Consider the following 26407-nt stretch of genomic DNA (forward strand, 5'->3'; position numbering starts at 1 on the left):
CGGAAGTGCCTCCCCCTTTTCCCAAAGTCAGGTCTGGAAAAGACCCTGGAGGTCGTTTATGCCCCGCGCCTCCATTACGAAGGAACTGGCGGTGGATATGTGTGTGTTTGTGTGTGCGTGTGTCCCAGTCTCTGCAATATGCAGTCATATTCCTTTCCTTTCCCCCCACACTTGTCTGCTTTTTCTCCCCTGGTCCAGTCCATACCCTCCCCCCCCCCACACACACAGGATAAAAATATTAAGTTAAAAGTAGGGGGGGCACTTTATTGGATTCCAGGGGTATCAGCTATCAGTTTTGAGCAGCAGCAGAGGGCATCTTCACATAACTCTTCATGGGGGGCAGGGGCCGAATCTTCCGGCCAGCCCAGCCCCCCTTGCGGTGCCATAGCCCGCTGGAAGGCCTCTTGCCCAGCCAGCGGTTCCGCCCCGCTTTGCCAATGACCCGTTTGTTATGATCGACATTGGATACTCGGCCCACTGTTGCCACACACGTTTCCAGCACCTGATAGAGAAAGGACATGGAAGAGAATGAACAGAGGGGGAACGGAAAAGAGTTTGACAATGTCAAGGGCATGGGCTCTTGGGAGGTTTCTCAGATTCACTGAGAGAAAGGAGGGAAGAGGGGAAAAGCACAATATGGTCAAACCTAAGTGGAGACCCTACAGTAGGAAGTGGGTAGCTGAAAACAGGACACTGTTGCCTATTCCTTTCTGGTGCCAGCCTGACAAGGCATGCCAAATCACGTAGCAGAAAGGGCAGACCCAGCTTAAGGCAATTCCTGGCATCATAAAACATCTGAGAACCATTCCTGGCCAGGGAAGATACATTCCAAAAAGTCCTCCTTTGCTGATCCCTCCCACCTGTAGCCACATACACACCTGCATCTGCCTCTTAGAAGGTAGCTGGATGATGGCTGTTCCATTCACCTTCCGCAGCAGCACACCACATGTACCTGGAAAAGCGAGAAGGTAGCTTTGCCACCCTCCACAAAAGATGAGGTGGGGGGCAGTGGTGATTTTCATGGGAGCTATACCCCACACACCGCTCTTGCCCTGCCTTTTAGGAGCAGAAACACTGAAACAGGATGCACACAATGTTTTAGGTCAAAAACATGAGCACACTTTCATCCTCATTTTCCTTGTTTTCTCCTTCTTTCTGTCATTGGTCCATGAGTTTAGAGAATTATGACCACAGGTACCCTTGGTCTTCCAAGCAGCTACTTTCCTCGTACCTGCAGCTCGAATATACTGGGCTCCCCGGCCTGGCTCACTCTCCACGTTGTTGATGAGGGTCCCCACGGGCAGAGCCCCAAGAGGATGGGCATCCCCTTCTCGAGCAGCAACTAAAAGACAGAATTTCATCAGCACAAAAACTCTTACGGCCTCCCAGCCTATGTGCATCTGGTTGCCATTCCTCACCTGCCATCCGTCCTATGTGGTCAGAGTTCAGGATTATATCTCCAGCCTGCATGTTTTCTGTGGCAATGATCCAGCGTTTCCGGCTGCCCCCAGCTACCAGAGCTATGTCTGCTGACCTGTTCAGGGTGAGGGACAAGTGAGCAGGCCATCTAGGCAGTTCTGCATCATCTGAGAGGCCACAGAGCAGTCAATCAGACACACTGTCATTGTCCCCCATCTCAAACTTGCCTACAGGGATCATATCGGACGACGATGACCTTCTCCTCGAAAGGTCCTGGCTTGGTCTCACTCTCAGGCCGGAAACGCAGAAAATCAATCATGCGATAACGTTGCTTGTGGCCTCCACCAATGCCATGTACTTTGATGCGGCCTGTGGTCAGGAGAGGTTGGGAACATGATCCGAGTTAGACTAGTTCAGTTTCTAGCATTGAGAACAAGCCCACCCTGGGATCAAGAGCAGTGCTTCCCAACATTATGGCACAAGCAGAAATGATAAAAATTTGCCCAGTACTCTGGGGTAAGGGGGAGTGGGGGGCACCTAAGGAGTTTGATAAAACAATTAAAACAAGGAAAAAAGAAAAATGAAAATGTGGAGTATTAGGGAAGATATTAAATATTGAAATTGTATAAAATCTCTTCAAATTACAGCATTAAGTTTACTAGTGAGGCATGAATTTAGTGCTCAAACAATTCCAACTGTTGTAAATCTTCAAATGGTGTAAAGAGAAATGTTATGGTACTTCCTGTGTATGGCCGGTTTTCTTCAGTTACCTAGATTTTCTTTAGGAGCACAGACCACACTGTAGCTTTGTATCCCACTCTCTGACTCATACATACATACTACACGCCTTTTTTAAAAAAAGATTATTTCTCTTCCCCCCACACCTCACTGTTTGCGCTCGCTGTCTGCTCTCTGCATCTGTTCACTGTGTGCTGTGTCTACTTATCTTCTTTTAGGTGGCACCAGGTACCAAACCTGGGACTTCCCATGTGGGAAGGAGGCGCCCAATCACTTCAGCCACATCCACCCCCTGCTTGTTGTGTCTCTCATTGTGTCTCCTTGTTGCATCATCTCATTGCAGCAGCTTGCTGTCTTGCTTGTCTTCTTTAGAAGGCACTGAGAACTGCACCTGGGACCTCCCGTGTGGAAGGCAGGTGCCCAACTGCTTGAGCCACATCCACTCCCCTACTACATGCTTTTTAACTGCATCTCTCTTTCCCACAAGGTATAAGTGTGTCAGTATACATGCCTAGGGTCACATATTTTTCATCTTCATTGCTTAAATCCCCTTGCCCTCGCTCCCACCTGTGTAGTCTCGGCCCCCAGATTTCCTCATCTTCACTGGTGTAACGGTATATTTGGTACGACTCTTCCAGGACTCAAACTTGGCATTGAGGGCCACAGAGGTAAGGATTGGGCGGCAGAGGAGCAACATCGAGGCAGAGGGTGACTGCAGGAAGGCATTGCTTATCACCTAGGGATAGACAGAATTTTTCACTTGGAAAGCTAAATGAAGGAGAAGCACCAGAGAACCAAGGAAAGGACAGAGATCAATTTTAGCTTGCAGCCTACTTGCTCCCAGAAGCATCCCTAACCAGCTGTCTAAACATTCTACCCATCAATTTGCAGAGACCAGTGTCAAATGTTTATCTAACTGTATGTGTGTTGTTTACCTCTCCTCATATGATCCTTTTTCACCTCTTAAGTATTTGTTCAATAGAATATTCTCCCTTTGGTACATATCCTTTCGGATTTGGCTCAAAACTCTTCTCTAGGAAGTGTTTCCTTCCCTGAACAACTCCCTTCTCCAGAGCTGGCAGCTTCCACACATCCATATACTACCATCACCACTAAACCCCTTTGTTCACCTGCATTATGTTTCTGGGAGGTTTCACTCATAAATGGAGTGAAAGGATCATGTCCGCTTTGTTCCCTGCTTATTCCTGGCATTGCAGAGTAGGATGGTTTAGTTTTGAATTTCATGTATCCACCTGCCAAACTCTCCCATCAGCCAGACAGCCCCAGATGAACAAGACCTACAATTTCTCTTTCCTGTGACACACCAGCTTATTTGCTTTAACCCACTAGGGACCTTGTGACACTTTCGCCTGAGGTCTCTATTTTTGGTACTTGCCCTGCATTCTCTGATCTCAGCAATAACTCATCCTTGTAGGTAGCATATCATAATTGCTAAGAGCCCAGGCTCTGAAGCCAGACAGCCTAGCTCCACTATTTGGTGCTAAGAGCCCAGGCTCTGAAGCCAGACAGCCTAGCTCCACTATTTGGTGCGTGACCTTTGAGGTCAATCAGTTTTCTTATCTGTAAAATAGAAATGATAGGGGAGTGGATGTGGCTCAGGCTCAGTGGTTGAGAACTGGCTTCCCATATATGAGGTCTGGGGTTCAATACCTGGCCCAGGTACCTCAAAAAAAAAAAAAAAAAGAGGAACGATAACAACTACCTTATAGAGTGATTGATTGTGAGTTCATTTATTTCAAGTTCTTATTGCTTGTACCTGGCTTAATAACTACCTTATAGAGTGACTGACTGTGAGTTCATTTATTTAAAGTTTCTATTGCTTATGCTTGGCTTAAAGTTCCTGTTACTTATACCTACTTAGGTAGGCACTCAGTAAATGTTGCTTATTCTTGAAACCCAACAACGGGCGATCTGCAAAGCGCTTTCGCCTCCAGTATCTTGTTTGAAGAAGCCGGCGGCCCTATAAGGGAACACCATCTTACAAAAGAGAAAGCTGAGGCTGAGAGTGGCTTACCCAAGGTCCCGGACCGGCGTGACTCCTGGCCAGATTCGCATGCCCCATTCTCCCATCCCCGGCTTCTCCCTCCCCAGACGCCAGAAGAGAAACAGCTTCCTTTCCCGGTGTAGCAGATTACCTGGGCGGAGGGAAGCAGGTTCGGGAGCGGGACGGGGGTGGCGGCGGGCGGTGGCGCCAGGCTCAGGGAGCCCAGAGTACGGCTCAGCGCCCGAAGGGCCATAGGAGAGGTCAGAGGCGGCTGGGCTCCGGAGCCACCCTTACCTTTAGCCAGGCCGCCTGGCGCTCCTGGATGACGCCAACTGCGCCGGGTGCTGTCGATCTCTAATGACGCAAAGAGGCGGCCAGCGACGGGGAAACCAGGCCGGATACGCCTCTCCTTTCCTCCCAGCGAGTGGTCAGAGCCAATCCTCCCGCACCTCCTCTGTCGCCTGACTGGGGAACAGGCCCCGCCCCTCAGAACCGTCAAAACAATTGCCTCGAGCGGCAGCCATGATGGATTTAAAGGGGCAGTACCGGCAAGGGCGACAGTCAGACCAAGAGACGGCGGGTGAGTCTTAGAGGTACCTCTGGGTCAGCGTGTGGAGGGCCCCGCCACCTCATATTCTTGCACTCCTGGACAGATGAACAACCCCCCTCCGACAGACCTCACACGACTCCAGACCGACTCAAAAACTCCGCCCACCCCGATTCTTCCCCGCCCCTCGGCAACCAGACAGACAGACGGACGGCCTGCCCCGCCCCCTGAGCGACCAACTGACTCGCTGACCTTTGGATTGTCTGGCCGCGGGGTCCTCGCCCGCGACGCGGATCTCGCACGTCCCCTCGAGCCCCTCCCCCGCCTCCTCTTACCCCCACCTTGGGTACTAGGGCAGGTCAACAGCCTGGGACACTCTTGAACCCCATTCTGCGGCCCGGGAGACCAATTCCCAACGCCGCATTGCCCTGTGACCCCACAGCAGCTCAGCAAACAGCCTCTCTTTCCTGCACCCTAGGCAACTGGGAGGCACCAGAAGGTGACTCTTCTCTGAGTCTTTTAGTAGGTGACTGTGACAGAGACCAGAGAGTTCCTCCAACTTGGCCTCGGGGAATAAAGCCATGGAAGTGGCTGGGCCTGGAGCGGCCACATCTGCCTTTTCACCCTTTCCCTGATACATCCCTTCCTTTAGGTCTCTGTTCAAAGCTCTCCCTCGCTCCCTTCTTGGGAGACGGTAGTTCCCCAGGGCTAAGGGTGGGAGGCTGGCCTGGGGAAGGAGGAGGGACTTTGTTGTGTTTGAAGACCTGTAGGCTAGGAAAACTTGTTTGTCTTGGGAGGGGCTCTGTGCCAGATCCTCTGGGTGGCTGTGAGTGGTGAGAGAGGGGGTGGGAACACTGGACTCCTGGACTTTGGGCAGGGCATGTCCTTCTGAATCCCTGACCGCTGAGCAGTTTCTTCCTGTCTGGGACCTGAGCTCTGGCTCTGTTTTGAATACAGGTAAGAGGACTTCAATGCTGAGAAACAAGACCCTTTTGAGAGAGTAGGCAGTACCGATTGAAGCTTAGTGGGGAGAGGTGTAGAGCAGATCAATTTTGGAGATGCTGGGTCTTACTCCATGGGTGACACAGCCTAAAGACCTTGAACCTTCCAGGGCCCTCTCCCCTGGGTCCTGCAACGAAAGCTCCTGTTTTTCTTTTCTTTTGTGATTTCACTTTGACATCTATTCTTTCCCTTTTATCAAAAGCGCTGCACTATTTTCTGCATATCTCCTGTCTACTCTAACCCTGTTTTCCTTTGCAGCCCTCCCAAACACCTCTGTGATTCCTGTAATGCTGTCTCTTGCCTGCTGATTCCTTTTCCTAACCCAAACTATCCAATTCCCTTTCTGTAATGTTCCTAAGTCCTTAGTCCCTCTGCTAGTTCTAAGCACCTTTGTTTCTTCTAGTTTTTCTCCTCTGTTCAACTCAGTTGCTCTTTTTCTTCCTTTGGCCACGTCTATAGCTTTGTGTTTAGTGTTGCAGGCTACCTCCCCACTAGTCTGTCCGTCTCTCCCCTGCTAAGCCACAGGGTCACCCCTACTCTCTCTTCTGCCTGCACTCCCTCTAATCAAGGAGTTCAGCCTCTCTTGCTTTCCCTGGCCCCAGCTGAATCCTTTTGTTTCTCCCTAGCCTGGGCAAGGACCCCCTGGCAAGGATGTCGGGCCTGGTGTTGGGGCAGCGGGATGAGCCTGCAGGGCACCGGCTGAGCCAGGAGGAGATCCTGGGGAGTACTCGTCTGGTGAGCCAGGGGCTGGAGGCCCTACACAGTGAACACCAGGCCGTGCTGCAAAGCCTATCCCAAACCATCGAGTGTCTGCAGCAGGGAGGCCATGAGGAAGGGCTGGTGCATGAGAAGGCCCGGCAGCTGCGCCGTTCCATGGAAAATATCGAGCTGGGGCTAAGTGAGGCCCAGGTGAGATGGTGGAGGTGGTGCCAAGTGGATCAAGGTAGACAGAGGAGCAAGTGTCAGACTAGCATCTGATTGGAGGTTTGGGGCCAGTTAGAATCCCCTTGTCCTAGATCCTGGCATTCATTCATTCATTTATTCATTCATTCAGTAAATATTTATTAAACCTCTCCTATATGCCAGGCACTCTTCTGGGTACTGCAGACATCAATGAACCTGACAACCAGAAGTCTTTGCTGTCTTATTCAAGTTGGGAGAGAGAAACAGTACAACCTGGTCCAGAGTGGTGGTGGTAGTGGTAGTTAGAAATTGGGTTCAGGATATATGTTGAGAGTAGGACTGTTCCTACCCACCCCCAGCATGATCTACTCTTCCTGGCCCCCTCTAGGCCCCTGCCAATCTTGCTGCCTCCCAGGAGGCTCCCTTTCTACCTACCCCTGAGCACTCCCGTCCAGAGTCTGGAGCTCATGAGATGTGCCCACCTAGGTGATGCTGGCTCTAGCCAGCCACCTGAGCACAGTGGAGTCGGAGAAACAGAAGCTGCGGGCTCAGGTACGGCGGCTGTGCCAGGAGAACCAGTGGCTCCGGGACGAGCTGGCAGGCACTCAGCAGAGGCTGCAGCGCAGTGAACAGGCCGTGGCTCAGCTGGAGGAGGAAAAGAAGCACCTGGAATTCCTGGGGCAGCTGCGGCAGTATGACGAAGATGGGCACACCATGGTGAGCAGCAGGGCTGGCTGCGGGTGGGCGGCTGGGAGTCATCACAAACATGGAGGCAATCGACCCATCATCTGAGGGCGCCAGCAGCTCTGCCCAACCTGCCCCCAACTGGTAGAATTCCCTTGTCAGTCCTGACATGACAGCAAGGGGCAAACAGTATTCACTTATTCCATCTCCATTTAATGGAATGTCTACTGTGTACCAGGCACTGTGTACTCTGCTGGAGATACAACAGTGAATGAGGCAGACGTTGTCCCTGCTCTCACTCTAGAGGTTTGTGGGGGCAGAGGGTAGAGGCAGACAAGCACCTGGATAATTTCAGCCCAGCAGCTTCAGTGCTACAACCAGGGAAAGCAGAGCCCAGATAAGTAAGATCCTCCTGAAGTTTGCTCTTAAAATGTGTGAAATTTGGGGAGCAGATGTAGCTCAATGGTTGAGTACCTGCTTACCATGCACGAGGTCCTGGATTCAATCCCTGAAACCTCCTAAAAAATGTGCATGTGAAATTTGACCCATGTTCAGCAGGTATTTATAAAGCTCAGTGCCTTATGTGATGCAGGAGGATGTATGTAGGGGAGATGTATAAGAACTATAAAGGAGAATTCCTGCCATCTCAAGCTTGTACTATAGCTGTGTAAAGCAGCAAGTTCTCAGTGGTGGATAAGGAACCCAGTCAGTGCGACAGGAATTCCGAGGAGATAAAGGAGCAAGGTCTCTGGGGGCTGGAATGGTCTGAGAAGGAGCCTCAGAGGTGGTGAGGTATGAGCATGAGCAGAATTTGGGTTGGATTTTTAATTTGAATGGGTTGGGGGCTGCAATGGATTTTGATGGGTGGTGAGGGGAAGGCAGAGCTTTCTAGACTGTGGGTGGGATGGGGCATGTCACTGATTAGGCTCCAGGGCTGGAGAGCACGGGTATCCCAGGGACAGTGAGGAGATGATTTCTTAGGACACAGATTGGTGAAGCCGGGCAGGAAGGTTGAAGGTGTTCATACAAGGTTGTAATATCTGGGGGCGGGGGGGCGGAGCACATCAGTGTGGGGGGTATGTTCACAGTGAAGGGTGGGCACTAAGTCCAGAGTGAGCAGTGGCAGGTGATGGGCACGGGGCTGAGCTTGAAACGTTGGGTACGTGTCAGTAAGGTCAGACACACTCCCTGCCCTCGGGAAAGCAGAGCAGACATATAATCTGTGTAAACACAGGGAGCAGCACAGGGCTATAATTACAAGAGTTGAGGAGGGAGGGGGTTTGGAGCATGGGGGTAACCAGGATGGAAACTTTCTGAATATGAAGGGAGGGACAGTCATGAGGTTTTGGCTGAAGCATCTCTGGTTTTTACAAGCAAGAGAGGATTGAGGGAAACGGATGTGGCTCAACCAACTGGGCTCCTGTTTACCATATAGGAGGTGCAGGGTTCAATGCCCAGGGCTTCCTGGTGGGGGCAAGCTGGCCCACACGGAGTGCTGGCCCACATGGGAATGCCGCCCCGTGCAGGAGTGCCGCCCAGTGCGGGAAAGCTGCCCCGTGCAGAAGTGCTGGCTGATGTGGAGAGCTGGCACAGCAAGATGACCCAACAAGAGACACAGAGGAGAAAAAATAAGAAGACATAGCAGAATAGGGAGCTGAGGTGGCACAAGAGAGTAATCACCTCTCTCCTACTTCAGAAGGTCCTAGGATCAGTTTCCGGAACCACCTAATAAGAATACAAGCAAACATAGAAGAACACATAGCTAATGGATACAAAGAGCAGACAACAGGGGAAATGGGGGAGGGTGAGTAATAAATAAATCTTAAAAAAAAAAAAGAGAGGATTGAGTTTGACTAGGCCAGATGCTGGCCTTCCTTGGGACAGGGGCATGAATCTGCCCATGATTTTGTGGCTTAGAGGGGCCCCTGAGGAGGTAGTTGGGATGTCTTGGCCTGACATGCTGCTTCTTCCCTGCCAGGAGGAGAAGGAGGGTGACGCCACCAAGGATTCCCTGGATGACCTCTTCCCCAATGAGGAGGAAGAAGATCCCAGCAATGGCTGTGAGTCTGCTTTGGGAGGTGGAGGGGGAAAAGGGACATCAGGAGACTGGTCCCGGCTGTGGCCCACGCTGGACACCAAATGCTCACTATCCAGAAATGATGGAGCAGGGTCTGGGGCTAGGACTCTTGATTGCTTCCGCTTCCCCCTTATTTATCAGATATTTATTAAACAATATATGCCAGGCACTGTGCTAAATGAAAAAGACAAAGGTCTCACCACTAAGGAGTTCACAGTCTAGTAGGAGAACGACCTTGAAATAGGGAGAGCATGAAATCCTCAAGGGAGAGAACCGGATCTTTCTCATCAGGGTCTACCTGGAAAAACCCTGGTTCATGCTTCTTGTTTAAATCATTGCTGAATCAGTGAATTACTGGGTGGACAGATGGGGTTGTGATGGGCAGAGATGCAAGGGAGTGGGCAAGAGAAGAGTAGGCGAGGCAGGTCATGAGTGAGTGGCCTGGTGAGGGGGTGGGTCAGGTGTGGGAACAGGACATGGGGGGGGAAGGGCAGGCAGCAAAGGGAAGGGAAGAGTCCTCTGAGAAAGTCTTCTGTTTATTTGGGGGGATGGCTCAGTGTCCCGCGGTCAGGGTGCTGCGGCAGCCCAGCAGGGTGGATATGAGATCCCAGCAAGGCTGCGGACACTGCACAACCTGGTGATCCAGTATGCAGCCCAGGGTCGCTATGAAGTGGCCGTGCCGCTCTGCAAGCAGGCACTAGAGGACCTGGAGCGCACGTCTGGCCGTGGCCACCCAGATGTCGCCACCATGCTCAACATCCTTGCCTTGGTGTATCGGTGAGTCCTGCCCCTCTCCGTTGCCAGGAATCTTCCTCTGGATTCCCACCTTAATCATCATTTGGCTGCCCCCATTCTTTTTTCTCTACTGGGTGCCTCTTCCCCCTGCCGGGCCTCCCAGATATAATCCACTAGGGTGTTTCTCCTGTACCAGAACTCTCACTTTTCTTTTTCTTTTTTTAGATTTATTTTTTTCTTTTTAAGATGTATTTTTTATTTCTCTCCCCTTCCCTTCCCCCTGCCCCCGTTGTCTGCTCTCTGTGTCCATTCGTTGCGTGTTCTTCTGTGTCCGTCTGTATTCTTGTCAGCGGCACTGGGAATCTGTGTCTCTTTTTGTTGTGTCATCTTGCTGCGTCAGCTCTCTGTGTGTGGTGCCATTCCTGGGCAGGTTGCACTTTTCTTGCGCAGGGCGGCTCTCCTTATGGGACGCTCTCCTTGAGCGTGGGGCTCCCCTATGCGGGGGACACCCCTGTATGGCATGGCACTCCTTGTGTGCATTAGCACTGCACATGGGTCTGCTTACCACAAGGGTCAGGAGGCCCTGGGTTTGAACCCTGGACCTCCCATATGGTAGATGGACTAAATTAGCTGAGCCAAATCTGCTTCCTGGAGCTCTCACTTCTACTGCACCTGTGTCCTCAAACTCAGAGAATACTCACCTTTCAGGCTCTTTGTGTCTTTGGGGAGGTTCTCTCTGTTTCTACCTCTTGCTTCCTACACCTGTGGCTTCCTATTGGGCTGGCATTACTCTGCGTCCAGGTAAGGGTGTGTTGGTGAACCTCTCTCACTGTCCATACCAGGCTTATAGTTCACTCCAGGGGGGCCCCAAATGCCTAATTGGACCCCAACTCTCCAAAGGAGGGGAGGAGCGAAGTGGCGTGGGGGCAGAGTTCAGGGCAACTCCTATCTCTTTTGTCTTCTTCCAGGGACCAGAATAAGTATAAGGAAGCTGCCCACCTGCTGAATGATGCTCTCAGCATCCGGGAGAACACCCTGGGCCAGGACCACCCCGCGGTCAGTATTCCCTGTCCTCTTCCTCTGTGCTCTAGAGGTGCTCAGGGAAGAAGAGAGGACTCCTTTCTTGCAGGCACTGTCCACTGATTGCAGTGGTTCTCAACTCTCGGAGACCCAATGACTCCTTTTATAATGAATATTTTCCTGAAATTTAACTCATGGATAATGTGACCTACCTACACATAATGTCAAAAACAATTCACTATAATACCCTAATTACTATAAAAGGGAAATAAGGAAAGTCATTTACAAAAAATAATATTGAGAGTGGCTCAATCAGATGAGCTCCCGTCTACCGTATGGGAGGCCCTTTGTTTGTGTCCCAGGGCCTCCTTGTGAAGGCAGGCTTGCCCGCATGCTGCGGAGCACCACCTGTCCTGCAAGCACCGCAGAGTGCTGCCTGGCCTGCAGATGCCACGGAGTGCCACCGACTCAGCAAAGGTGACACAACAAAAAAAGGGAGGGAAGTGGATTTGGCCCAATGGATAGGGCGTCTGCCTACCACATGGGAGGTCCAAGGTTCAAACCCAGGGCCTCCTGGCCCATGTGGTGAGCTGGCCCATGCACAGTGCTGATATGCACAAGGAGTGCCCTGCCACACAGGGGTGTCCCCTGCATAGGGAGCCCCACACACAAGGAGTGTGCCCCGTAAGGAGAGCCACCCAGTGTGAAAAAAGTGCAGCGCTGCACACACGGAGAGCTGACATCAGCAAGATAATGCAACAAAATGAGATACAGATTCTGGTGCCGCTGACAAGAATACAAGTGGACACAGAAGAACACACAGTGAATGGACACAGAGAGCAGACAATGGGGGAATGGGGAAGGGGAGAGAAATAAATAAAAAATAAATCTTAAAAAACAAAACAAAAGAAAGGAGACAAGTGAGAACACAGAAGAGCCTGCAGCAAATGGACACAGAAGCATAGGTGGACAGTAGATTAAAAACCAGTGTTAAAATTAGTAACCACAGGTCAGATTTATTTGTATGGGATATAAGAAAAAAAGAGAAATAACCCTAACTAGGGATACCATGCCAAGACAAATGATAGATAGTCAAAATAGAGAAAATGAAAAATATGGTTATTTTTAAAAACAAGCTTGTATATGAAAATAATTCCCCATGTTATGGCATATGATAGGCAGGGATGATGTATCTCAGAAAACAGAACTCCTATCTTGATATCCCACTACATGTCAAAGGATTCTTTCAGTGTTTGAATGTCTGGCAGGACATTTAAAAGTTGACAGAGCTGTCCCACACATGCAGAACATCTGTAGCATTCTTGCCTCCCCAAAAGTAATAGTGCCCCCAATCTTTATGACAACCAAAAAAAAAAAACGCCCCAGAAATTTTCACAAATCCCCCGAGGGGGCGATACCACCCCTGTAGAGAACCTCAGACTTGTCCTATTCAACAGTTTCCTCTTCCCCCAGCCTCTGCACAGGGTGGTAGTATCCTTGTTTCTTGTTGGAGTCGTGCAGCATGGGGGCCCTGCTGGGTGTCAGAATTTTGTAGTTCCTTTGCAGCATGAGTGTCTGACGGGGACAGGTCTGTCTTTGTAGGTGGCTGCCACACTCAACAATCTGGCTGTGCTCTATGGAAAAAGGGGCAAATACAAGGAGGCAGAGCCGCTGTGCCAGCGGGCACTGGAGATTCGAGAAAAGGTGCCCACTCACTCTCTCCTTTCTTCCCTTGTCACTGTGACCCCTTCCCCGTCATCTTCCCTTTTGGTTTACCCTTTTCCCGCACCTCTTTTTTTTTTTTAAAGCTCATCCTTCTTTCTCTGCCTTGTTCCTGCTTCCATCATTCCTTTCCCTCTACTCCCCACATGTGCATGTGCGCACGCAGGCACACACACAGATATAGCCATTTCTTGGCTTCTTTGCTCCCCGCCAGGTCCTGGGCACTGACCACCCAGATGTGGCAAAGCAGCTGAACAACCTGGCCCTGTTGTGCCAAAACCAGGGAAAGTATGAGGCCGTGGAGCGCTATTACCAGCGGGCACTGGCCATCTATGAGGAACGGCTGGGGCCGGACAACCCTAATGTAACCCGGACCAAGAACAACCTGGTAAGGGAGGAAGGAGCAAAGTGGGTGGAAGGAGGGGAAGGGAAGGGCACTGGGGGCCTGGAACTGCAAGCATACAGTCTGGTTTTACTACCCTCCTCTCCTTTTTGCCGGTCTCTGGGGCTGCCTTTGGAAGTGAGGGATCTGCATTCCAGTGGGAGGGCAGAAGTTCCCTCACCTCTTAGGAGTAGGGTGGGAAGACCTTTGATATACCGGTGGAACAGGAGGTACAGGCAGCTGTATTAGCCAGCCAAAGGGCTGCGGATGCGAAATGCCAGAAATCGCTGGCTTTTATAAAGGGCATTTATTTGCAGTAGAAGCTTACAGTTACCAGGCCATACAGCATAGGTTACTTCCTTCACCGAAGTCTTTTGCCACTTGTTGGGGCAAGATGACTGCTGACGTCTGCCAAGAGTTCAGGATTCTGGGGGTCCTCCCAGGGCTCTGTTTCTCTCCAGGCTCAGCTGTTGTGTTCTCTCTACAAGATCAGCTGTGGACTATGAGGCCAGCAGCTCTGTCTCTCTTCCCGGGGCTTCTGCCATGTCTAAGGAGCTGTCTCTATTCCTCTGTTTTCTCCTGTGTGTTCACTTCCCGGGCTCCAGCTCAAAACTCCAGCATCAAAATTCCAACTAACTCCTCTGCTCTGCTGTATAGTTTTTTCTGTGTAGTTATATCATCCTACTGATATGGCCCAATCAAAACCCTGATCATAATTTAATCGCACCCAGTTATAGACCAGTTTACAAACATAATCCAATATTTAGTTTTGGAATTCATAAACCATATCCAACTGCTACAGCAGCTTTCAGGGCAAAGTCATAAAGAAGTCAAGAAGTAGAAATCCTTGGCCTGGCTGTGACCCTGTCTCCATCTCTTGCTCCTGTGTTTTTGCCTTTCTGCCCTCCAGGCTTCCTGCTACCTGAAACAGGGCAAATTTGCTGAGGCTGAGATGCTATACAAAGAGATCCTGACCCGTGCCCATGTGCAGGAGTTTGGGTCTGTGGATGGTGAGTGGTGAGGGCCTGGGGAAGCGGGCTGCAAGGAGGAAGAGAAATGCAGATGAAAGGTGGGCATAGGCCACCGTGATTTCCTGGGGGAGCCAGACCCCTTTAGTCTAGCCCTGTCAGCCTCTGCGCCCTGGCTCCCCTGTACTGTCCAGTTCATTTCTCTAACCTCATCACTCCGCTCCATGTATCACCCCCAGACAACCACAAGCCCATCTGGATGCATGCAGAGGAGCGGGAGGAAATGAGCAAAGTGAGTGGGGGCCCCAGCCTGGAGAGCCTGAGGCTACCAGGGCCTCTGTCTTACTCCTTGCACTAAGCCATCCCCTTACTTCCCACCTGAGTAGCACTCCCTTTGCATGGTGCCTTCCCATCCCAGCCTATACCCATGCCACCTTGTGCCCCAGGACCTTCATCCTTTCATCCCTGGCTCCCCCTGCCCCTCTGTTGTCCTGCAGAGCCAGCATCGTGATGGTGGCATACCCTATGCTGAGTATGGAGGCTGGTACAAGGCCTGCAAAGTGAGCAGGTGAGCCAGCTAGAAGCCAGCTTGGCCTCTGAGGCCTGGAGCCCTCCATCCAAGCCCTGATCCCAGCCTTCTGGACCTTTTCCTTTCTTCCCTCTGGCCTTCCCTGGGCCTTAGCTCCACTCCCTCTCTCTCCTGTTTTTTTTTTTTTGTTGTTGTTGTTTTTGTGTGTTTTTTAAAGATTTATTTTTTATTTATTCTCTCCCCTTCCCCACCTCTCCCCCCCCCCAGTTGTCTGCTCTCTGTGTCCATTCGCTATGTGTTCTTCTGTGTCCGCTTATATTCTTGTCAGTGGCACAGGGAATCTGTGTCTCTTTTTGTTGCGTTATCTTGCTGCATCAGCTCTACGTGTGTGCGGCGCCATTCCTGGGCAGGCTGCACTTCTTTTTCACGCGGGGCGGCTCTCCTTACTGGGCGCACTCCTCGCGTATGGGACTCCCCTACATGAGGGACACCCCTGCGTGGCAGGGCACTCCTTGCGTGTAGCAGCACTCCACGTGGGCCAGCTCCACATGGGTCAGGAGACCCTGGGTTTGAACCCTGGACCTCCCATATGGTAGGCGGATGCTCTATTAGTTGAGTCACATCCGCTTCCTTCCTGCTTTCTTTTCTGAACTCATTCTCTCTCCCTTTCCCTGTCTCACCCCACAGCCCCACAGTGAACACTACTCTGAGGAACCTTGGAGCTCTGTACAGGCGCCAGGGAAAACTGGAGGCAGCTGAGACCCTGGAGGAATGTGCCCTTCGTTCCCGGAAACAGGTCAGAGACCTAGAGGGGAAGGATGTCAGGGAAGGAAGGGCCCGAGGGGTGGGGGACCACGGAGGCTACTTGTGAGTCTCCCAAGAGTAAGAGGAGCGGCTGATGAGGAGGGCAGGAGGGACAGGAAGGCAAAAGCGCCTTACGCTTATTTTGTTGTTGTTGTTGATCGTTTTAAAGTTATATGTTTCATGTTTTCTTACACATTTCCCATCTTGGTATCTTATTTTTAAAATTTTAAAGCAGTTTTATTGAGATATATTCACATACCGTACAATTCATCCAAACAATCAATGACTTTTAATATAATCACAGTGTTGTGCATTCATCACCACAAAAAATTTTAGAACAATTTCATTACTCCAAAAAGAAAAACTACATACCCCTTAGCAGTCACCTCTCAATCCCTCTTTCCTTCCCCAGCCCTACATAACCACTAATCTAATTCCACCTTTATAAAATTATTTATATTTACATTTTATATAAATGGAATCATACAATATGTAATACTTTGTGTCTGGTTTCTTTCAATTAGCATAATGTGTTTTTTTGCCTGATATTAACATCTTGTAAAATAAACATACATTTGTTCAGTTTCAAAGAAAAACAGTCTTATATATGTGATATTACTCATTTATATTTCATACCATCGTGCTATTTTTAAAAGGAACTTCCTCTTTCTGACGTGGCACAGTATATCTGTGTGCCCTTTTTTTCAAAAACAATTTATTTTTAATTGTGGTAAAATTTATATAACATAAAAATCATTTTAATCATTTTAATGGACAGTTTTTTGGCAATAAGTACTGTGTAACTTTCACCACTGTCTATTTCCAGACTATTTTCATCACTTCAAACCAAAACTCATACTCATTTAGCAGTAGCACCCTGTTTGACCCTTTCCCACCCTTGGTAACCACTGTTCTGCTTTCTATCTTTATGAATTTGCCCATTCTAAGTATTTCTTATAAGAAAAATCATAAAATATGTGTCCTTTTGTGTCTGGCTTATTTCACTCTACATGACCTCTTCAGGGTTCATCCATGTTATAGCATGTACCTGCACTTCCCTTCTTTTAACAACTGAATAACATTCCATTGTATGAATATACCCTGTTTCTGTTTATCCATTCATCTGTTGATGGATACTTGGGTTGCTTCCACCTTTGGGCTATTGTGAATAATGCTGCAATGAACATTGGTGTGCAGATACCTGCCAGAGTCCCTGCTTTCCAGACTTTGGGGTGGATACCTAGGAGTAGAATTGCTGGGTCATGTGGTAATTCTATGTTAAACTTTCTGAGGAACTGCCAAAATGTTTTCCACAGTGTTTGCTCCATTTTACATTCACACCAACAATGTATGATGATTCCTATTTCTGCACACCCTCTCTAACATTTATTTTCAGCTTTTAAGTAATAGCTGTCCTAGTGTGTGTTAAGGGATAGCTCATCGTGGTTTTAGTTTGCATTTCTTTAATGGCTAATGATGTTGAGTGTCTTTCCATATACTTATTGGCTATTTGAATATCTTTTTTGAAGAATGTCTCCTCAGATCCTTGGTCCATTTTTTAATTGGGTCATTTGTCTTTTTCTTGTTGAGTTGTAAGACTTCTTTATATATTCTGGCTATTAAATCCATATCAGATATGTGATCGTAAACCAATAACAACCTAGTTCAATTAGTACCAACCTAGTTTCAGTAGTGTACACAACTCCTTATTCCTATGTATCTTTATCCTTCCCCCTTTATATTTTTATTTGTTCAGATTACATCTTTATACAATGCATGTCCATTAACATAGATTTAAAATGTTGTTTTACACATTTGTCTGTTAAGTTATATAGGGTGGGAAAAGCAATTATCAACCAAAAGTATAATAATGCAGAATTTTCTATTTACCTATATAGTTACCATTACCAATGTTCTTTACTTCTCTTATGGCTTCAAGTTACAGTCTAGTGTCCTTTTTTTTTTTTAAGATTTGTTTTTATTTATTTCTCTCCCCTTCCCTCAACTCCTATTGTCTGCTCTCTGTGTCCATTCACTGTGTGTTCTTCTGTGTCCACTTGCATTCTTGTCAGGCAGCACCGGGAATTTGTGTCTCTTTTTGTTGTGTCATCTTGCTGCATCAGCTCTCCGTGTGTGTGGCACCATTTCTGGGTGGGCTGTGTTTTTTCATGCGGGGTGGCTCTCCTTGCAGGGAGCATTCCTTACATGTGGGACACCCGTACGCAGGGGGCACCCCAGCATGGCACGACACTCCTTGTGCACAGAAGTACTGCGCATGGGCCAGCTTATCACATGGACCAGGAGGCCCTGGGGACTGAACTCTGGATCTCCCATATGGTAGGCGGAAGCTGTATCAGTTGAGCCACATCTGCTTCCCATCTAGTGTCCTTTCATTTCAATCTGAAGGACTCCCTTTAGTATTTCTGTAGGACAGGTCTTCTGGTAATGAATTCTTCCAGCTTTTGTTTCTCTATAAATGTCTTAATTTCCCCTTCATTTTTCAAAAGGTAGTTTTGCTGGATATGGAATTCTTGGCAGTTTTTATTTTTTTTTCTTTAAGGACTTTAAATATGCTCACCCACTGTTTTCTGGCCTCCGTGGTTTTCATTTTTTATAAAATATTTTATTTATTTATCTCTCACCCCCTTGTTTTTTGCACTCGCTGCTTGCTGTTTGCTCTCTGTATACATTTGTTGTGTGCTTGTGTTCTTTTTAGGAGGTACTGGGAACTGAACCCGGGGCCTCTTATGTGGGAGGGAGGCATCAAATTGCTTGAGCTTCCTCTGCTCCCCACTTTGTTGTGTCTCTCATTGTTGTGTGCCTTCATTGCATCATCTTGTTGTGTCAGCTTGCTGTCTTGCTCGCCTTCTTGAGAATGCACCAGGAACTGAACGCGTGACATCCCATGTGGTAGGTGGGTGCCCAACTGCTTGAGCCACATCCACTTCCCCCTCCATGGTTTCTGATGAGAAATCCATTGTTAATATTATTGTGGATTCCTTGTATGTGAAAGTCCCTTCTCTCTTGCTCCTGTCAAAATCCTCTCTTAATCTTTGGATTTTGGAAATTTCACTGTAATGTGTCTTGGTTTAGATTTCTTAGAGTCTATCCTGCATGGTGTTTGTTGAGCTTCCTCGATGTGTATTCATGCCTTTCTTCAGATTTGGGAAGTTAGGGGCCTTTTTATTTTTATTTTTTGGCAAAGGAGTAAACAGTTTGTTAATAAACAAAAAAAGAGCTAAGTACACAATCTGAGACATGGATCATGGGCTGTGCTACAGGGTGAGATGTGCATGTGGGGCCCCGGGTTAGACCTTTTAAGACCTTTTTTCCTCCCCTTTCCTAATGTTGAGTAGGGGCCCCATCTGTTTGCTCTTCTGATTGGCTCTCCCACCTGTTAATGCTCAGGGGGCCATTATTTCTTCAAATACTTAAAAAAATAAAAAGATTTATTTTATTTATTTATTTCTCTCTCCTCCACCCCCCCCCCCCTTGGCTACTCTGCATCTACTCGCTGTGTGTTCTGTGTCTGCTTGCACCCTTGGTCTCTTTTTTGTTGCATCATTTTGCTGCGTCAGCTCTCTGTGTGTGCAGTGCCACTCCTGGGCGGGCTGCGTTTTTTTCACACGGGACAGCTCTCCTTGCAGGTCACAGTCCTTGTGCATGGGGCACCCCCACGCAGGGGCGGCCATGCATGGTACGGCACTCCTTGTGTGCGGCAGCTCTTCGCATGGGCCAGCTCACCACACAAGTCAGGTGGCCCTGGGTTTTGAACCCTGGACCCTCCCATGTGGTAGGTGGATGCTCTATCAGTTGAGCCATGTCTGTTTCCCTCTTCAAATACTTTTTCTGCCTCTTTCTTTCTCTCTTGTTCTTTTGAAACTCCATTGTTGCCTATGTGGATATATCTTAATGGTGCACCACAGGTTCCTCAGGCTTGTTCAGTTTTCTTCATTATCTTCTTTTCTGCTCTTCACACTGGGTAGTTTCAATTGCCTTAGCTTCAAGTTTACTAGTTATTTCTTCTGCCTGTCAAAATCTGCTGTTTAATTCATCTGTATTAGTCTGCCAAAGAGGTGCTGATATGAAGTACCAGAAATCTGTTGGTTTTTATATAGGGTATGCTTTTGGGGTAAAAGCTTACAGTTACAAGGCCCTAAGGAGTCCAACTCAAGGTTGCTTTCTCACCAAAGTCAGTTGCCACGTGCTGAAGTAAGATGGTTGCTGATCTCTGCTGGTCTCCCTTTCCCTCCAGGTTTCCCGTCCTCCCTCTCTCCTGGTTGGGGCTCCTGTCTCAGGTCTTCCTATATCAGTCCTGGCTATCTTCCCAAGGTCAGCTGTAAGCTGTCAGGCAAATAGTTTCCATCTCTCCTCGAGGCCCCAGGATCAAACATGACAGAGTCCTCTCTCTTCTGGTTTGTCTTCTTAAGTGAGTGTCCATTTATATCGGCCCACCAAGGGGGCAGGGACTCAAGTGAGTCACACCTTATTGACTTGGTTGAATCAAAGCCCTGATCTTAACATGTAATTTAATCAAAGACATCTCAGCTAAAGCTAATACAATCAAAGGTAGCACATCCAGAGGAATAGATTAGTTTACAACATTCTTTCTCTTTTTTGGGATTCACAAATAATCTCAAACCATCTGTAGCAGTTTGATATAGTTATGAATTCCAAAAATAGATATTGGATTATGTTTGTAAACTTGTCTGTACCTGGGCGGGATTAAATTATGATTTGGGCTTGGATTGGGCCATGTCAGAAGAGTGTTGAGGGAAACGGACTTTGGCCCAGTGGTTAGGGCGTCCGTCTACCATATGGGAGGCCCACGGTTCAAACCCCGGGCCTCGTTGACCCGTGTGGAGCTGGCCATGCGCAGTGCTGATGCGCGCAAGGAGTGCCGTGCCACGCAAGGGTGTCCCCCACGTGGGGGAGCCCCACGCGCAAGGAGTGCGCCCATGAGGAAAGCCGCCCAGCGTGAAAAGAAAGAGCAGCCTGCCGAGGAATGGTGCCGCCCACACTTCCCGTGCCGCTGATGACAACAGAAGCGGACAAAGAAACAAGACGCAGCAAAAAGACACAGAGGACAGACAACCAGGGGAGGGGGGGAAATTAAATAAATAAATAAATCTTAAAAAAAAAAAAAAAAAAAGAGTGTTGAGTCCCCACCCCTTGGGGTCCCCCACCCCCACCCCCTTACCTTCAAACTCCTGGCCTCCCCTCAAATCAGTGTTGAGCCTCGTCTTTCCCCTCATGCACCCCTTGGTGGATCCTTGGTGATGATTTTGGCAACTTTGGGAATAAAGGACAATTCTCGTGGGAGTGATTTGCCCAGACTTGCCCCCAAAAAACAAAAACAAAAACCTCACCAAGGGGTGGGGACTCACAGATAAAAGGCATGGCAAAGGACAGAGTTGGAGGGTTTTTGATGTTGGAGTTTTGATGTTGGAGTTTGATGCTGATGTCTTAAGCTGGAGCCCTGGGAAGTAAGCACACAGAGAAAAGAGAAGCAAGCCCCAGGAAGAGAGGAACCCTGAGCCTGGAAAGAAGCAAGCCCTGGGAAGAGAGGAACTGTGAGCCCAGAGAGAAGCAAGACCTGGGAGGAGAAGAAGCTAGGAAGCCTGAACCCTCGCAGATGTCAGCAGCCATCTTGCTCCAACATGTGGAAATAGACTTTGTGAGGGAAGTAACTTATGCTTTATGGCCTGGTATCTGTAAGCTCCTACTCCAGATAAACACCCTTTATAAAAACCAACCATTTTCTGGTATTTTGCATTAGCACCCCTTTGGCTGACTAATGCACCATCTACCATCTGATGAGTTTTTCATTTAAATTACTGTGCTTTATAGCTCCAGATTTTCTGATTGGAACCTTTTCATAATTTCCAGCTCTTTATTTTGCTCAGATAATATTTTCTTAATTTCCTTTAGTTCTTTGTATAAGAGTACCTTTAGCTCAATGAACTTATTTCATACAGTTGATTCTTTGACTAATAATTTCAAGATATGAGCTTCCTTATGGATGGTTTCTGGCAAATTCTTTTTTTCCTGTGAATGGGTCATACTTTCCCATTTCTTTGTTTTAAAATTGTTTTAAACTTTTTTCCTCCGTCTCCCCTAACCCCTACCCTGCCTTGTGAAGGCACTCAGCTCACCACACAAGCACTGGCTCACCACATGGGCACTTGGCTTGCCATGCAGGCACTTGGCTTGCCGTGCGGACACTTGGCTTGCCACACGGGCACTGACTCACCACGCGGGCACTTGTGGCCATTCGGCTCACCACATGGGCACTCACACAGGCCCTCGGCTCACTGCGCAACCACTCGGCTTGCCAAGCGGGCACTTGCATGGGCACTTGGTTCACCACATGGGCGCTTGGCTCACCATGTAGGCACTCGGCTCACTGAGCGGGCACTGGCTCACCATGTGGGCACTCAGCTTGCCATGTAGGCACTTGCGTGGGCACTCAGCTCACCACATGGACACTTGGCTCACCATGCAGGTATTGGCACGTGGGCACTCACATGGGCTCTCAGCTCACCACGTGGGCACTGGCTCACCATGCAGGCATGCTTTCTCTTCTTCTTTTTCACCAGGAGGCCCCAGAAATCGAAGCTGGGTCTTCCCATATGGTAGGCGGAGGCCTTATCACTTGAGCCACATCCATTTCTCTGTTTTAAACTTTTTTGTTGATAACTGGACATTTTGAGTATTATATTGTTATAACTCTGGAAATCTACTTCTCTTGTTGTTTGTTGTTGGGGGCCAGAGCCATCCATTTGTGATTTTTTTCCAACTATTTTTGCTCCCAAAAGGAGAATGGAAAGGGAGGGGGGGAATATTGCCTCTTTAAGATTCTTCTGCCATTTTTGCTATTTTTGCCATTTTTGCCTCGGGGGGGATGGAGGTGTTAGAACAATGGCCTCAGACCCAGCCCCCCAACCATTCAAAGTAGCTGATCCAAAGCAGTGATCAGCGGTCAGACCATACACAGCACCCCCAGCCCCCCGATTTTGGAGTCCTTACAGTCCTTACAGTCTACACAGCAAGCTGTACCAGGAGCCAGGGCTGCAGTCCTCACTGCTCCCTGCCCCATTTGGGGCTGGGGACTGGTAGCTACTGCATAAGGGTGAAATTCACCAATATTTACTTACCAGCCTCTTCCTCAGGCTCTTCCTTGGATGCTGCGCAATGTTCCACTACTCTTCAGAGTTTCAAAATAGTTGACTCAGATTGTTCCTGCCAATTCAATAGTTGTTTTTGTGGAGGGACTGACTCCTGGAGCTTCCTACTCTGCCATCTTCCCATATTCTCCTTAGGCTTGTTTTTAAGGGTCCTCTTACCCTCCATCTGTCACTTGTGATCTGGACCCCAGATTCAAGGTTTACCTCACTAAATGGGAATATTGAAGGGGAAGCCCTGCCCTTTTTCAAGCCGACCTTTGAAGAATCTATTTAGGAGAGCCATGGGTGGTATGGGTGAGAGGGTTGAGGGGAGCCCTAAGTCAGAGATTCTCAAATTATGGGTCTTGACTCATTAGTGGGTCATGAAATCAATTCAGTATAGGTCATGGCTAAAAAGATATAATCCATATCCATATCTATATCGGTATCAATATCAATATGACAATACATTGGATATAGTAAAGGTGAGTACTGTTCCAGTATGTGTATACTGGGACAACACATGGAAAAACATTTTCCTTACGGTGGCTGATGATCAACCAGAGTCTGAGAGCCCCATCCTGAGGAGTTAAGGAATGGGAAATCCCAACTCCTTCTTTTTCCTTCCAGGGCACTGACCCCATCAGCCAGACCAAGGTGGCAGAGCTGCTTAGTGAAGGTGACAGTGGAAGGACCTCCCAGGAGGGCCCTGGGGGCAGCGTGAAATTTGAGGGAGGTGAAGATGCGTCTGTGGCTGTGGAATGGTCAGGGGTAAGTCAGCTCATTGCCCCTTGACCTCTTGGGCTCACTCTTGCTGCTGGTGGTGAGAAGCTCTGAGTCTGTTTTTTTCCTACAGGCCAAAGCACATGTGAGTCCCCATCCCAGTTTAGTTAGCCCCATTCCTCTCAGGGGTCTCTGGGAGCCAGCTTTTGAGAGGGCTCTTGTTTTTAGGAAAAGGCATAAGTAGACTCAGAAGCCAGTTGTATGAGGTCTCCTTAGCTCCCATCTCTCCCCTACAGGATGGCAGTGGGACCCTACAGAGGAGTGGCTCTCTGGGCAAGATCCGGGATGTGCTTCGTCGAAGCAGCGAGCTCCTAGTGAAGAAGCTCCAAGGCAACGAGCCCCGGCCCTCCAGGTACACAGTGAGGTTGAGATATGGCAAAGCAGGCCAGTAAGCCCTTGAGTCCAGCTCCTCTTGGCCCCAGATCCCTGGAGAAGTGCTTGGATCTCTTCACAGGGGAGGTCAGAGGGTACCATGGAGAGAGAGTTCAGGAAGAATGGTGCTTCAAAGGGGGGAATGAGGGTGCCAGAGGAGGTCCTGGTTACTGATGAAGAGAGTGTGTGTATGGGTGTGGGTGATGGTGGGAGGCAGTGATTGGAAATCAAGGCCTCGAGGGGCAGTACCAAAGAGGCCTATAGCTTTAGGACCACTCAGGAAGAGAGGCCTCAATTCTTTCTTTTTCCATTATAGCAGCAACATGAAGCGGGCAGCCTCCTTAAGTTATCTGAACCAACCCAGTGCAGCACCCTTCCAGGTGAGAGCCATGCTTGTGAGCATATTGGTGGGTGAGAAATAAAGGACAGGCAGCAGACAAACCCTATGGGAACTGGGGGAGATGGGGAGAGTCATCTGGGATGAAGATTCCGGCCAGGGACTTGGAGTCATTTAGGAATCAGGCAGAAAGTTTGTTGGGGGGATGGTTTCACATCAGAGTTAGTAGCAAATAAGTTTATCAAGAGAGGAATAGGAATTGATATTCTCTAAACTGATTCTTTGTAATTATGAATAATTCAAGAATGATTCGTGGACACTAAGTGCTCTTCCTCCTGCTGCCACCGTATTTCTTACCTTGGGAACTAAGTAATGGATGAAAAGGGGAAAAAAAAAAGAAGTAATCTCCATCTAAGAGAACAGTAATGGCATTTTAATGGGAAATGACCACTTGTATCAACACATTCAGAGTCTAAGGCCAACATTCACATGGCATTTCTAGGTATTTTCTCCTTTAGATTGTGGCCTCTAGGAAAATTCTAGCAGAGTCTGTTAAACAAAGTCCCAGAGCTTGGGGCTGAAGTTATACACTCAATCCTAGACTCAGAGATAGATTGCAGCCATGAGACAGATGGACTCCAGGGGACAGTCTTTGGGTGGCTGAGGTCCCTGGGCTGATGGGATGTTGTTGTCTGTTTCAGGTCTCCCGGGGCCTCAGTGCCAGTACCATGAACCTCTCTTCAAGCAGCTGACATTGAACCCATTGCCCAGGCCCGTGGGGCCCGCCCGCAGTATTCCCCATTGCTCCTGGCTCTTCCCCACCCTAAGTGGGAGGTGAAGGGAGAGCAGCTGAAAGGGGATTGCTGCTGCCCTTAGGGTCTCTGTTCCCTCCTCAGGAAAGACCCTCAGGACACCTTCTCCCCACCCGATGGTCCTCCAGAGCAGCCAGCTCTAAGGCCCCCAGGGAGGGTAAGAACAGCTCAGAGAGGCAGCCTGCTGCTGGCTTCTGTCAGAGGGTTTGGGGCCTGGCCAGCCAAGCCCCCAGCCCTGGCCTCTTGTTCCCCTCTGCTGCCTCACTTCAGGTCCGTGTATTTCACTTTTCTTAAATAAAAGAATCAGGTAACCATTCTGCCACTGGAGTCCTGACTGAAGAGGGTAGGACGCAGGGGCTGTGTTGGGGCCCTTCACAGAAAAGCAAGGGGCAGTGATGGATGGGGCAGCAGGAGGAGTGTTGATTCTGGGATCGCTCCTCTCTTCCTTTCCCGCTTGTATCCTATCCAGCAGAGTCTGCAGAAAGGCATCTGGGGGACGGGGGAGGAGGCCCACAACCCAAGGAGAAGGTGCTGTGAAGTGGATGTTGGGGACATGTGGTGGCCATGTGGCAGGACCCTGGAGTCCTGGCGCCACTGCTCCTGCCCTGTGAGGCCCTCTGTGGCTGTCCCTCCTCCTCCCAGCTGCTTGGGGGAAGGGGGGCCTTTAAGCAGGCCTGGGGGGCCCTCCGGAGTGGGGGGGGGGGGATGAGGCAGTATCCATCCGCTCTCGGCATATCCTGGAGGCCTGAGCAGCAGCTGGGGCCCATCTTCTAAAGCTTGACTCCTCCTGACCCGCCTCCTACACCCCTTGCTGCTTTCACAACAAAGAAAGAATGTGGGGGTGGTGGTGCTGGGGGTGGGGAGGGGTGCCTGGAACAAGGGTTGTGCAGGGCCTCCCCACAGCTGGAGACTTGGCCATGCCCTGACACAGCCCAGACTGCCTGGAGATGGACTTGGATGAATTTGTCAGTTTAACAGCCTTCAACCCGGCCTTCAGAGCCCAGTCTTCTTCTACCTTTGGGTTCAGATTGGTCCAGAGCCAAACCAGACCCTAGCGGAGCACTCCCTCCTGCTCCAGGCTACAGCTGTTCTGGGGCTCCTCAGTAGCATCGCAGGGTTACCCTGCCAGGGGACACAAGAACACCCTGTTGTTATAGGTGTCCCGCAGGAATTCGGGTTTGCTGAAGAGTGGGCCGGTATCCACCCTCTCCTCCTGGGAAAAGTTCTGGGGAGCTGTTTATCGGACGCCCCAGAAAGGACTAGAACTGTTCATTTTCCCCAGGGGCCACGGAATTCCACGTCGCGTAATTCCCCTCGGTCCCTGCAGACTGTAGGCGGTGGGCACAGACTGTCCTCCCCTACTTTGCTCAGGTCCACGCAATCCCGGGGGCTCCCTTAGCTC

At 49.4% G+C, this 26407-nt stretch overlaps 2 protein-coding genes across 5 annotated transcripts; one reads left to right on the plus strand and one right to left on the minus strand.

Annotated features, from left to right (window-relative positions):
• Positions 1-238: 238 nt before the first annotated feature.
• On the minus strand, positions 239-4575 carry MRPL2 (mitochondrial ribosomal protein L2). Of its 3 annotated transcripts, none has more exons than XM_012522514.4 (8): positions 4457-4570; positions 4193-4313; positions 2725-2893; positions 1647-1788; positions 1419-1534; positions 1232-1342; positions 879-952; positions 239-502 (listed from the first exon to the last, which is right to left on the minus strand). In XM_012522514.4, exons 2-8 carry the CDS (start codon positions 4238-4240, stop codon positions 290-292), a joined length of 873 nt encoding a protein of 290 aa, XP_012377968.1. In that variant the 5' UTR covers positions 4241-4313; positions 4457-4570; the 3' UTR covers positions 239-289. The 3 variants fall into 3 exon arrangements, with proteins under 3 accessions (XP_012377968.1, XP_012377969.1, XP_004451421.1); XM_012522515.4 differs by lacking the exon at positions 4193-4313 and adding an exon at positions 4036-4138 and having other exon boundaries at positions 4457-4567; XM_004451364.4 differs by lacking the exon at positions 4193-4313 and having other exon boundaries at positions 4314-4575.
• KLC4 (kinesin light chain 4) lies at positions 4559-25322 on the plus strand. Of its 2 annotated transcripts, none has more exons than XM_004451362.5 (16): positions 4559-4742; positions 6338-6620; positions 7101-7331; positions 9277-9358; positions 9933-10152; positions 11079-11166; positions 12733-12834; positions 13067-13240; positions 14145-14244; positions 14442-14494; positions 14700-14770; positions 15419-15527; positions 23332-23472; positions 23721-23836; positions 24173-24236; positions 24895-25322. In XM_004451362.5, exons 2-16 carry the CDS (start codon positions 6363-6365, stop codon positions 24943-24945), a joined length of 1860 nt encoding a protein of 619 aa, XP_004451419.1. In that variant the 5' UTR covers positions 4559-4742; positions 6338-6362; the 3' UTR covers positions 24946-25322. The 2 variants fall into 2 exon arrangements, with proteins under 2 accessions (XP_004451419.1, XP_004451418.1); XM_004451361.5 differs by lacking the exon at positions 4559-4742 and adding an exon at positions 5581-5666.
• The last annotated feature ends 1085 nt before the right edge of the window (positions 25323-26407 follow it).

Source organism: Dasypus novemcinctus, chromosome 11 (genome assembly GCF_030445035.2).
Source record: "Dasypus novemcinctus isolate mDasNov1 chromosome 11, mDasNov1.1.hap2, whole genome shotgun sequence".
NCBI classification, from domain to species: Eukaryota; Metazoa; Chordata; class Mammalia; order Cingulata; family Dasypodidae; genus Dasypus; species Dasypus novemcinctus.

Coding starts and splice junctions, on each gene's coding strand:
- KLC4 (XM_004451362.5), top strand. CDS start 6,363: ATGTCGGGCCTGGTGTTGGGGCAGCGGGATGAGCCTGCAGGGCACCGG. Junction 9,359..9,932: donor AGAAGATCCCAGCAATGGCT/GTGAGTCTGCTT, acceptor GGGATGGCTCAG/TGTCCCGCGGTCAGGGTGCT. Junction 14,495..14,699: donor AGCGGGAGGAAATGAGCAAA/GTGAGTGGGGGC, acceptor GTTGTCCTGCAG/AGCCAGCATCGTGATGGTGG.
- MRPL2 (XM_004451364.4), bottom strand. CDS start 4,415: ATGGCCCTTCGGGCGCTGAGCCGTACTCTGGGCTCCCTGAGCCTGGCG. Junction 953..1,231: donor CCAGTATATTCGAGCTGCAG/GTACGAGGAAAG, acceptor TCGCTTTTCCAG/GTACATGTGGTGTGCTGCTG. Junction 503..878: donor CTTCTAAGAGGCAGATGCAG/GTGTGTATGTGG, acceptor TTTCTCTATCAG/GTGCTGGAAACGTGTGTGGC.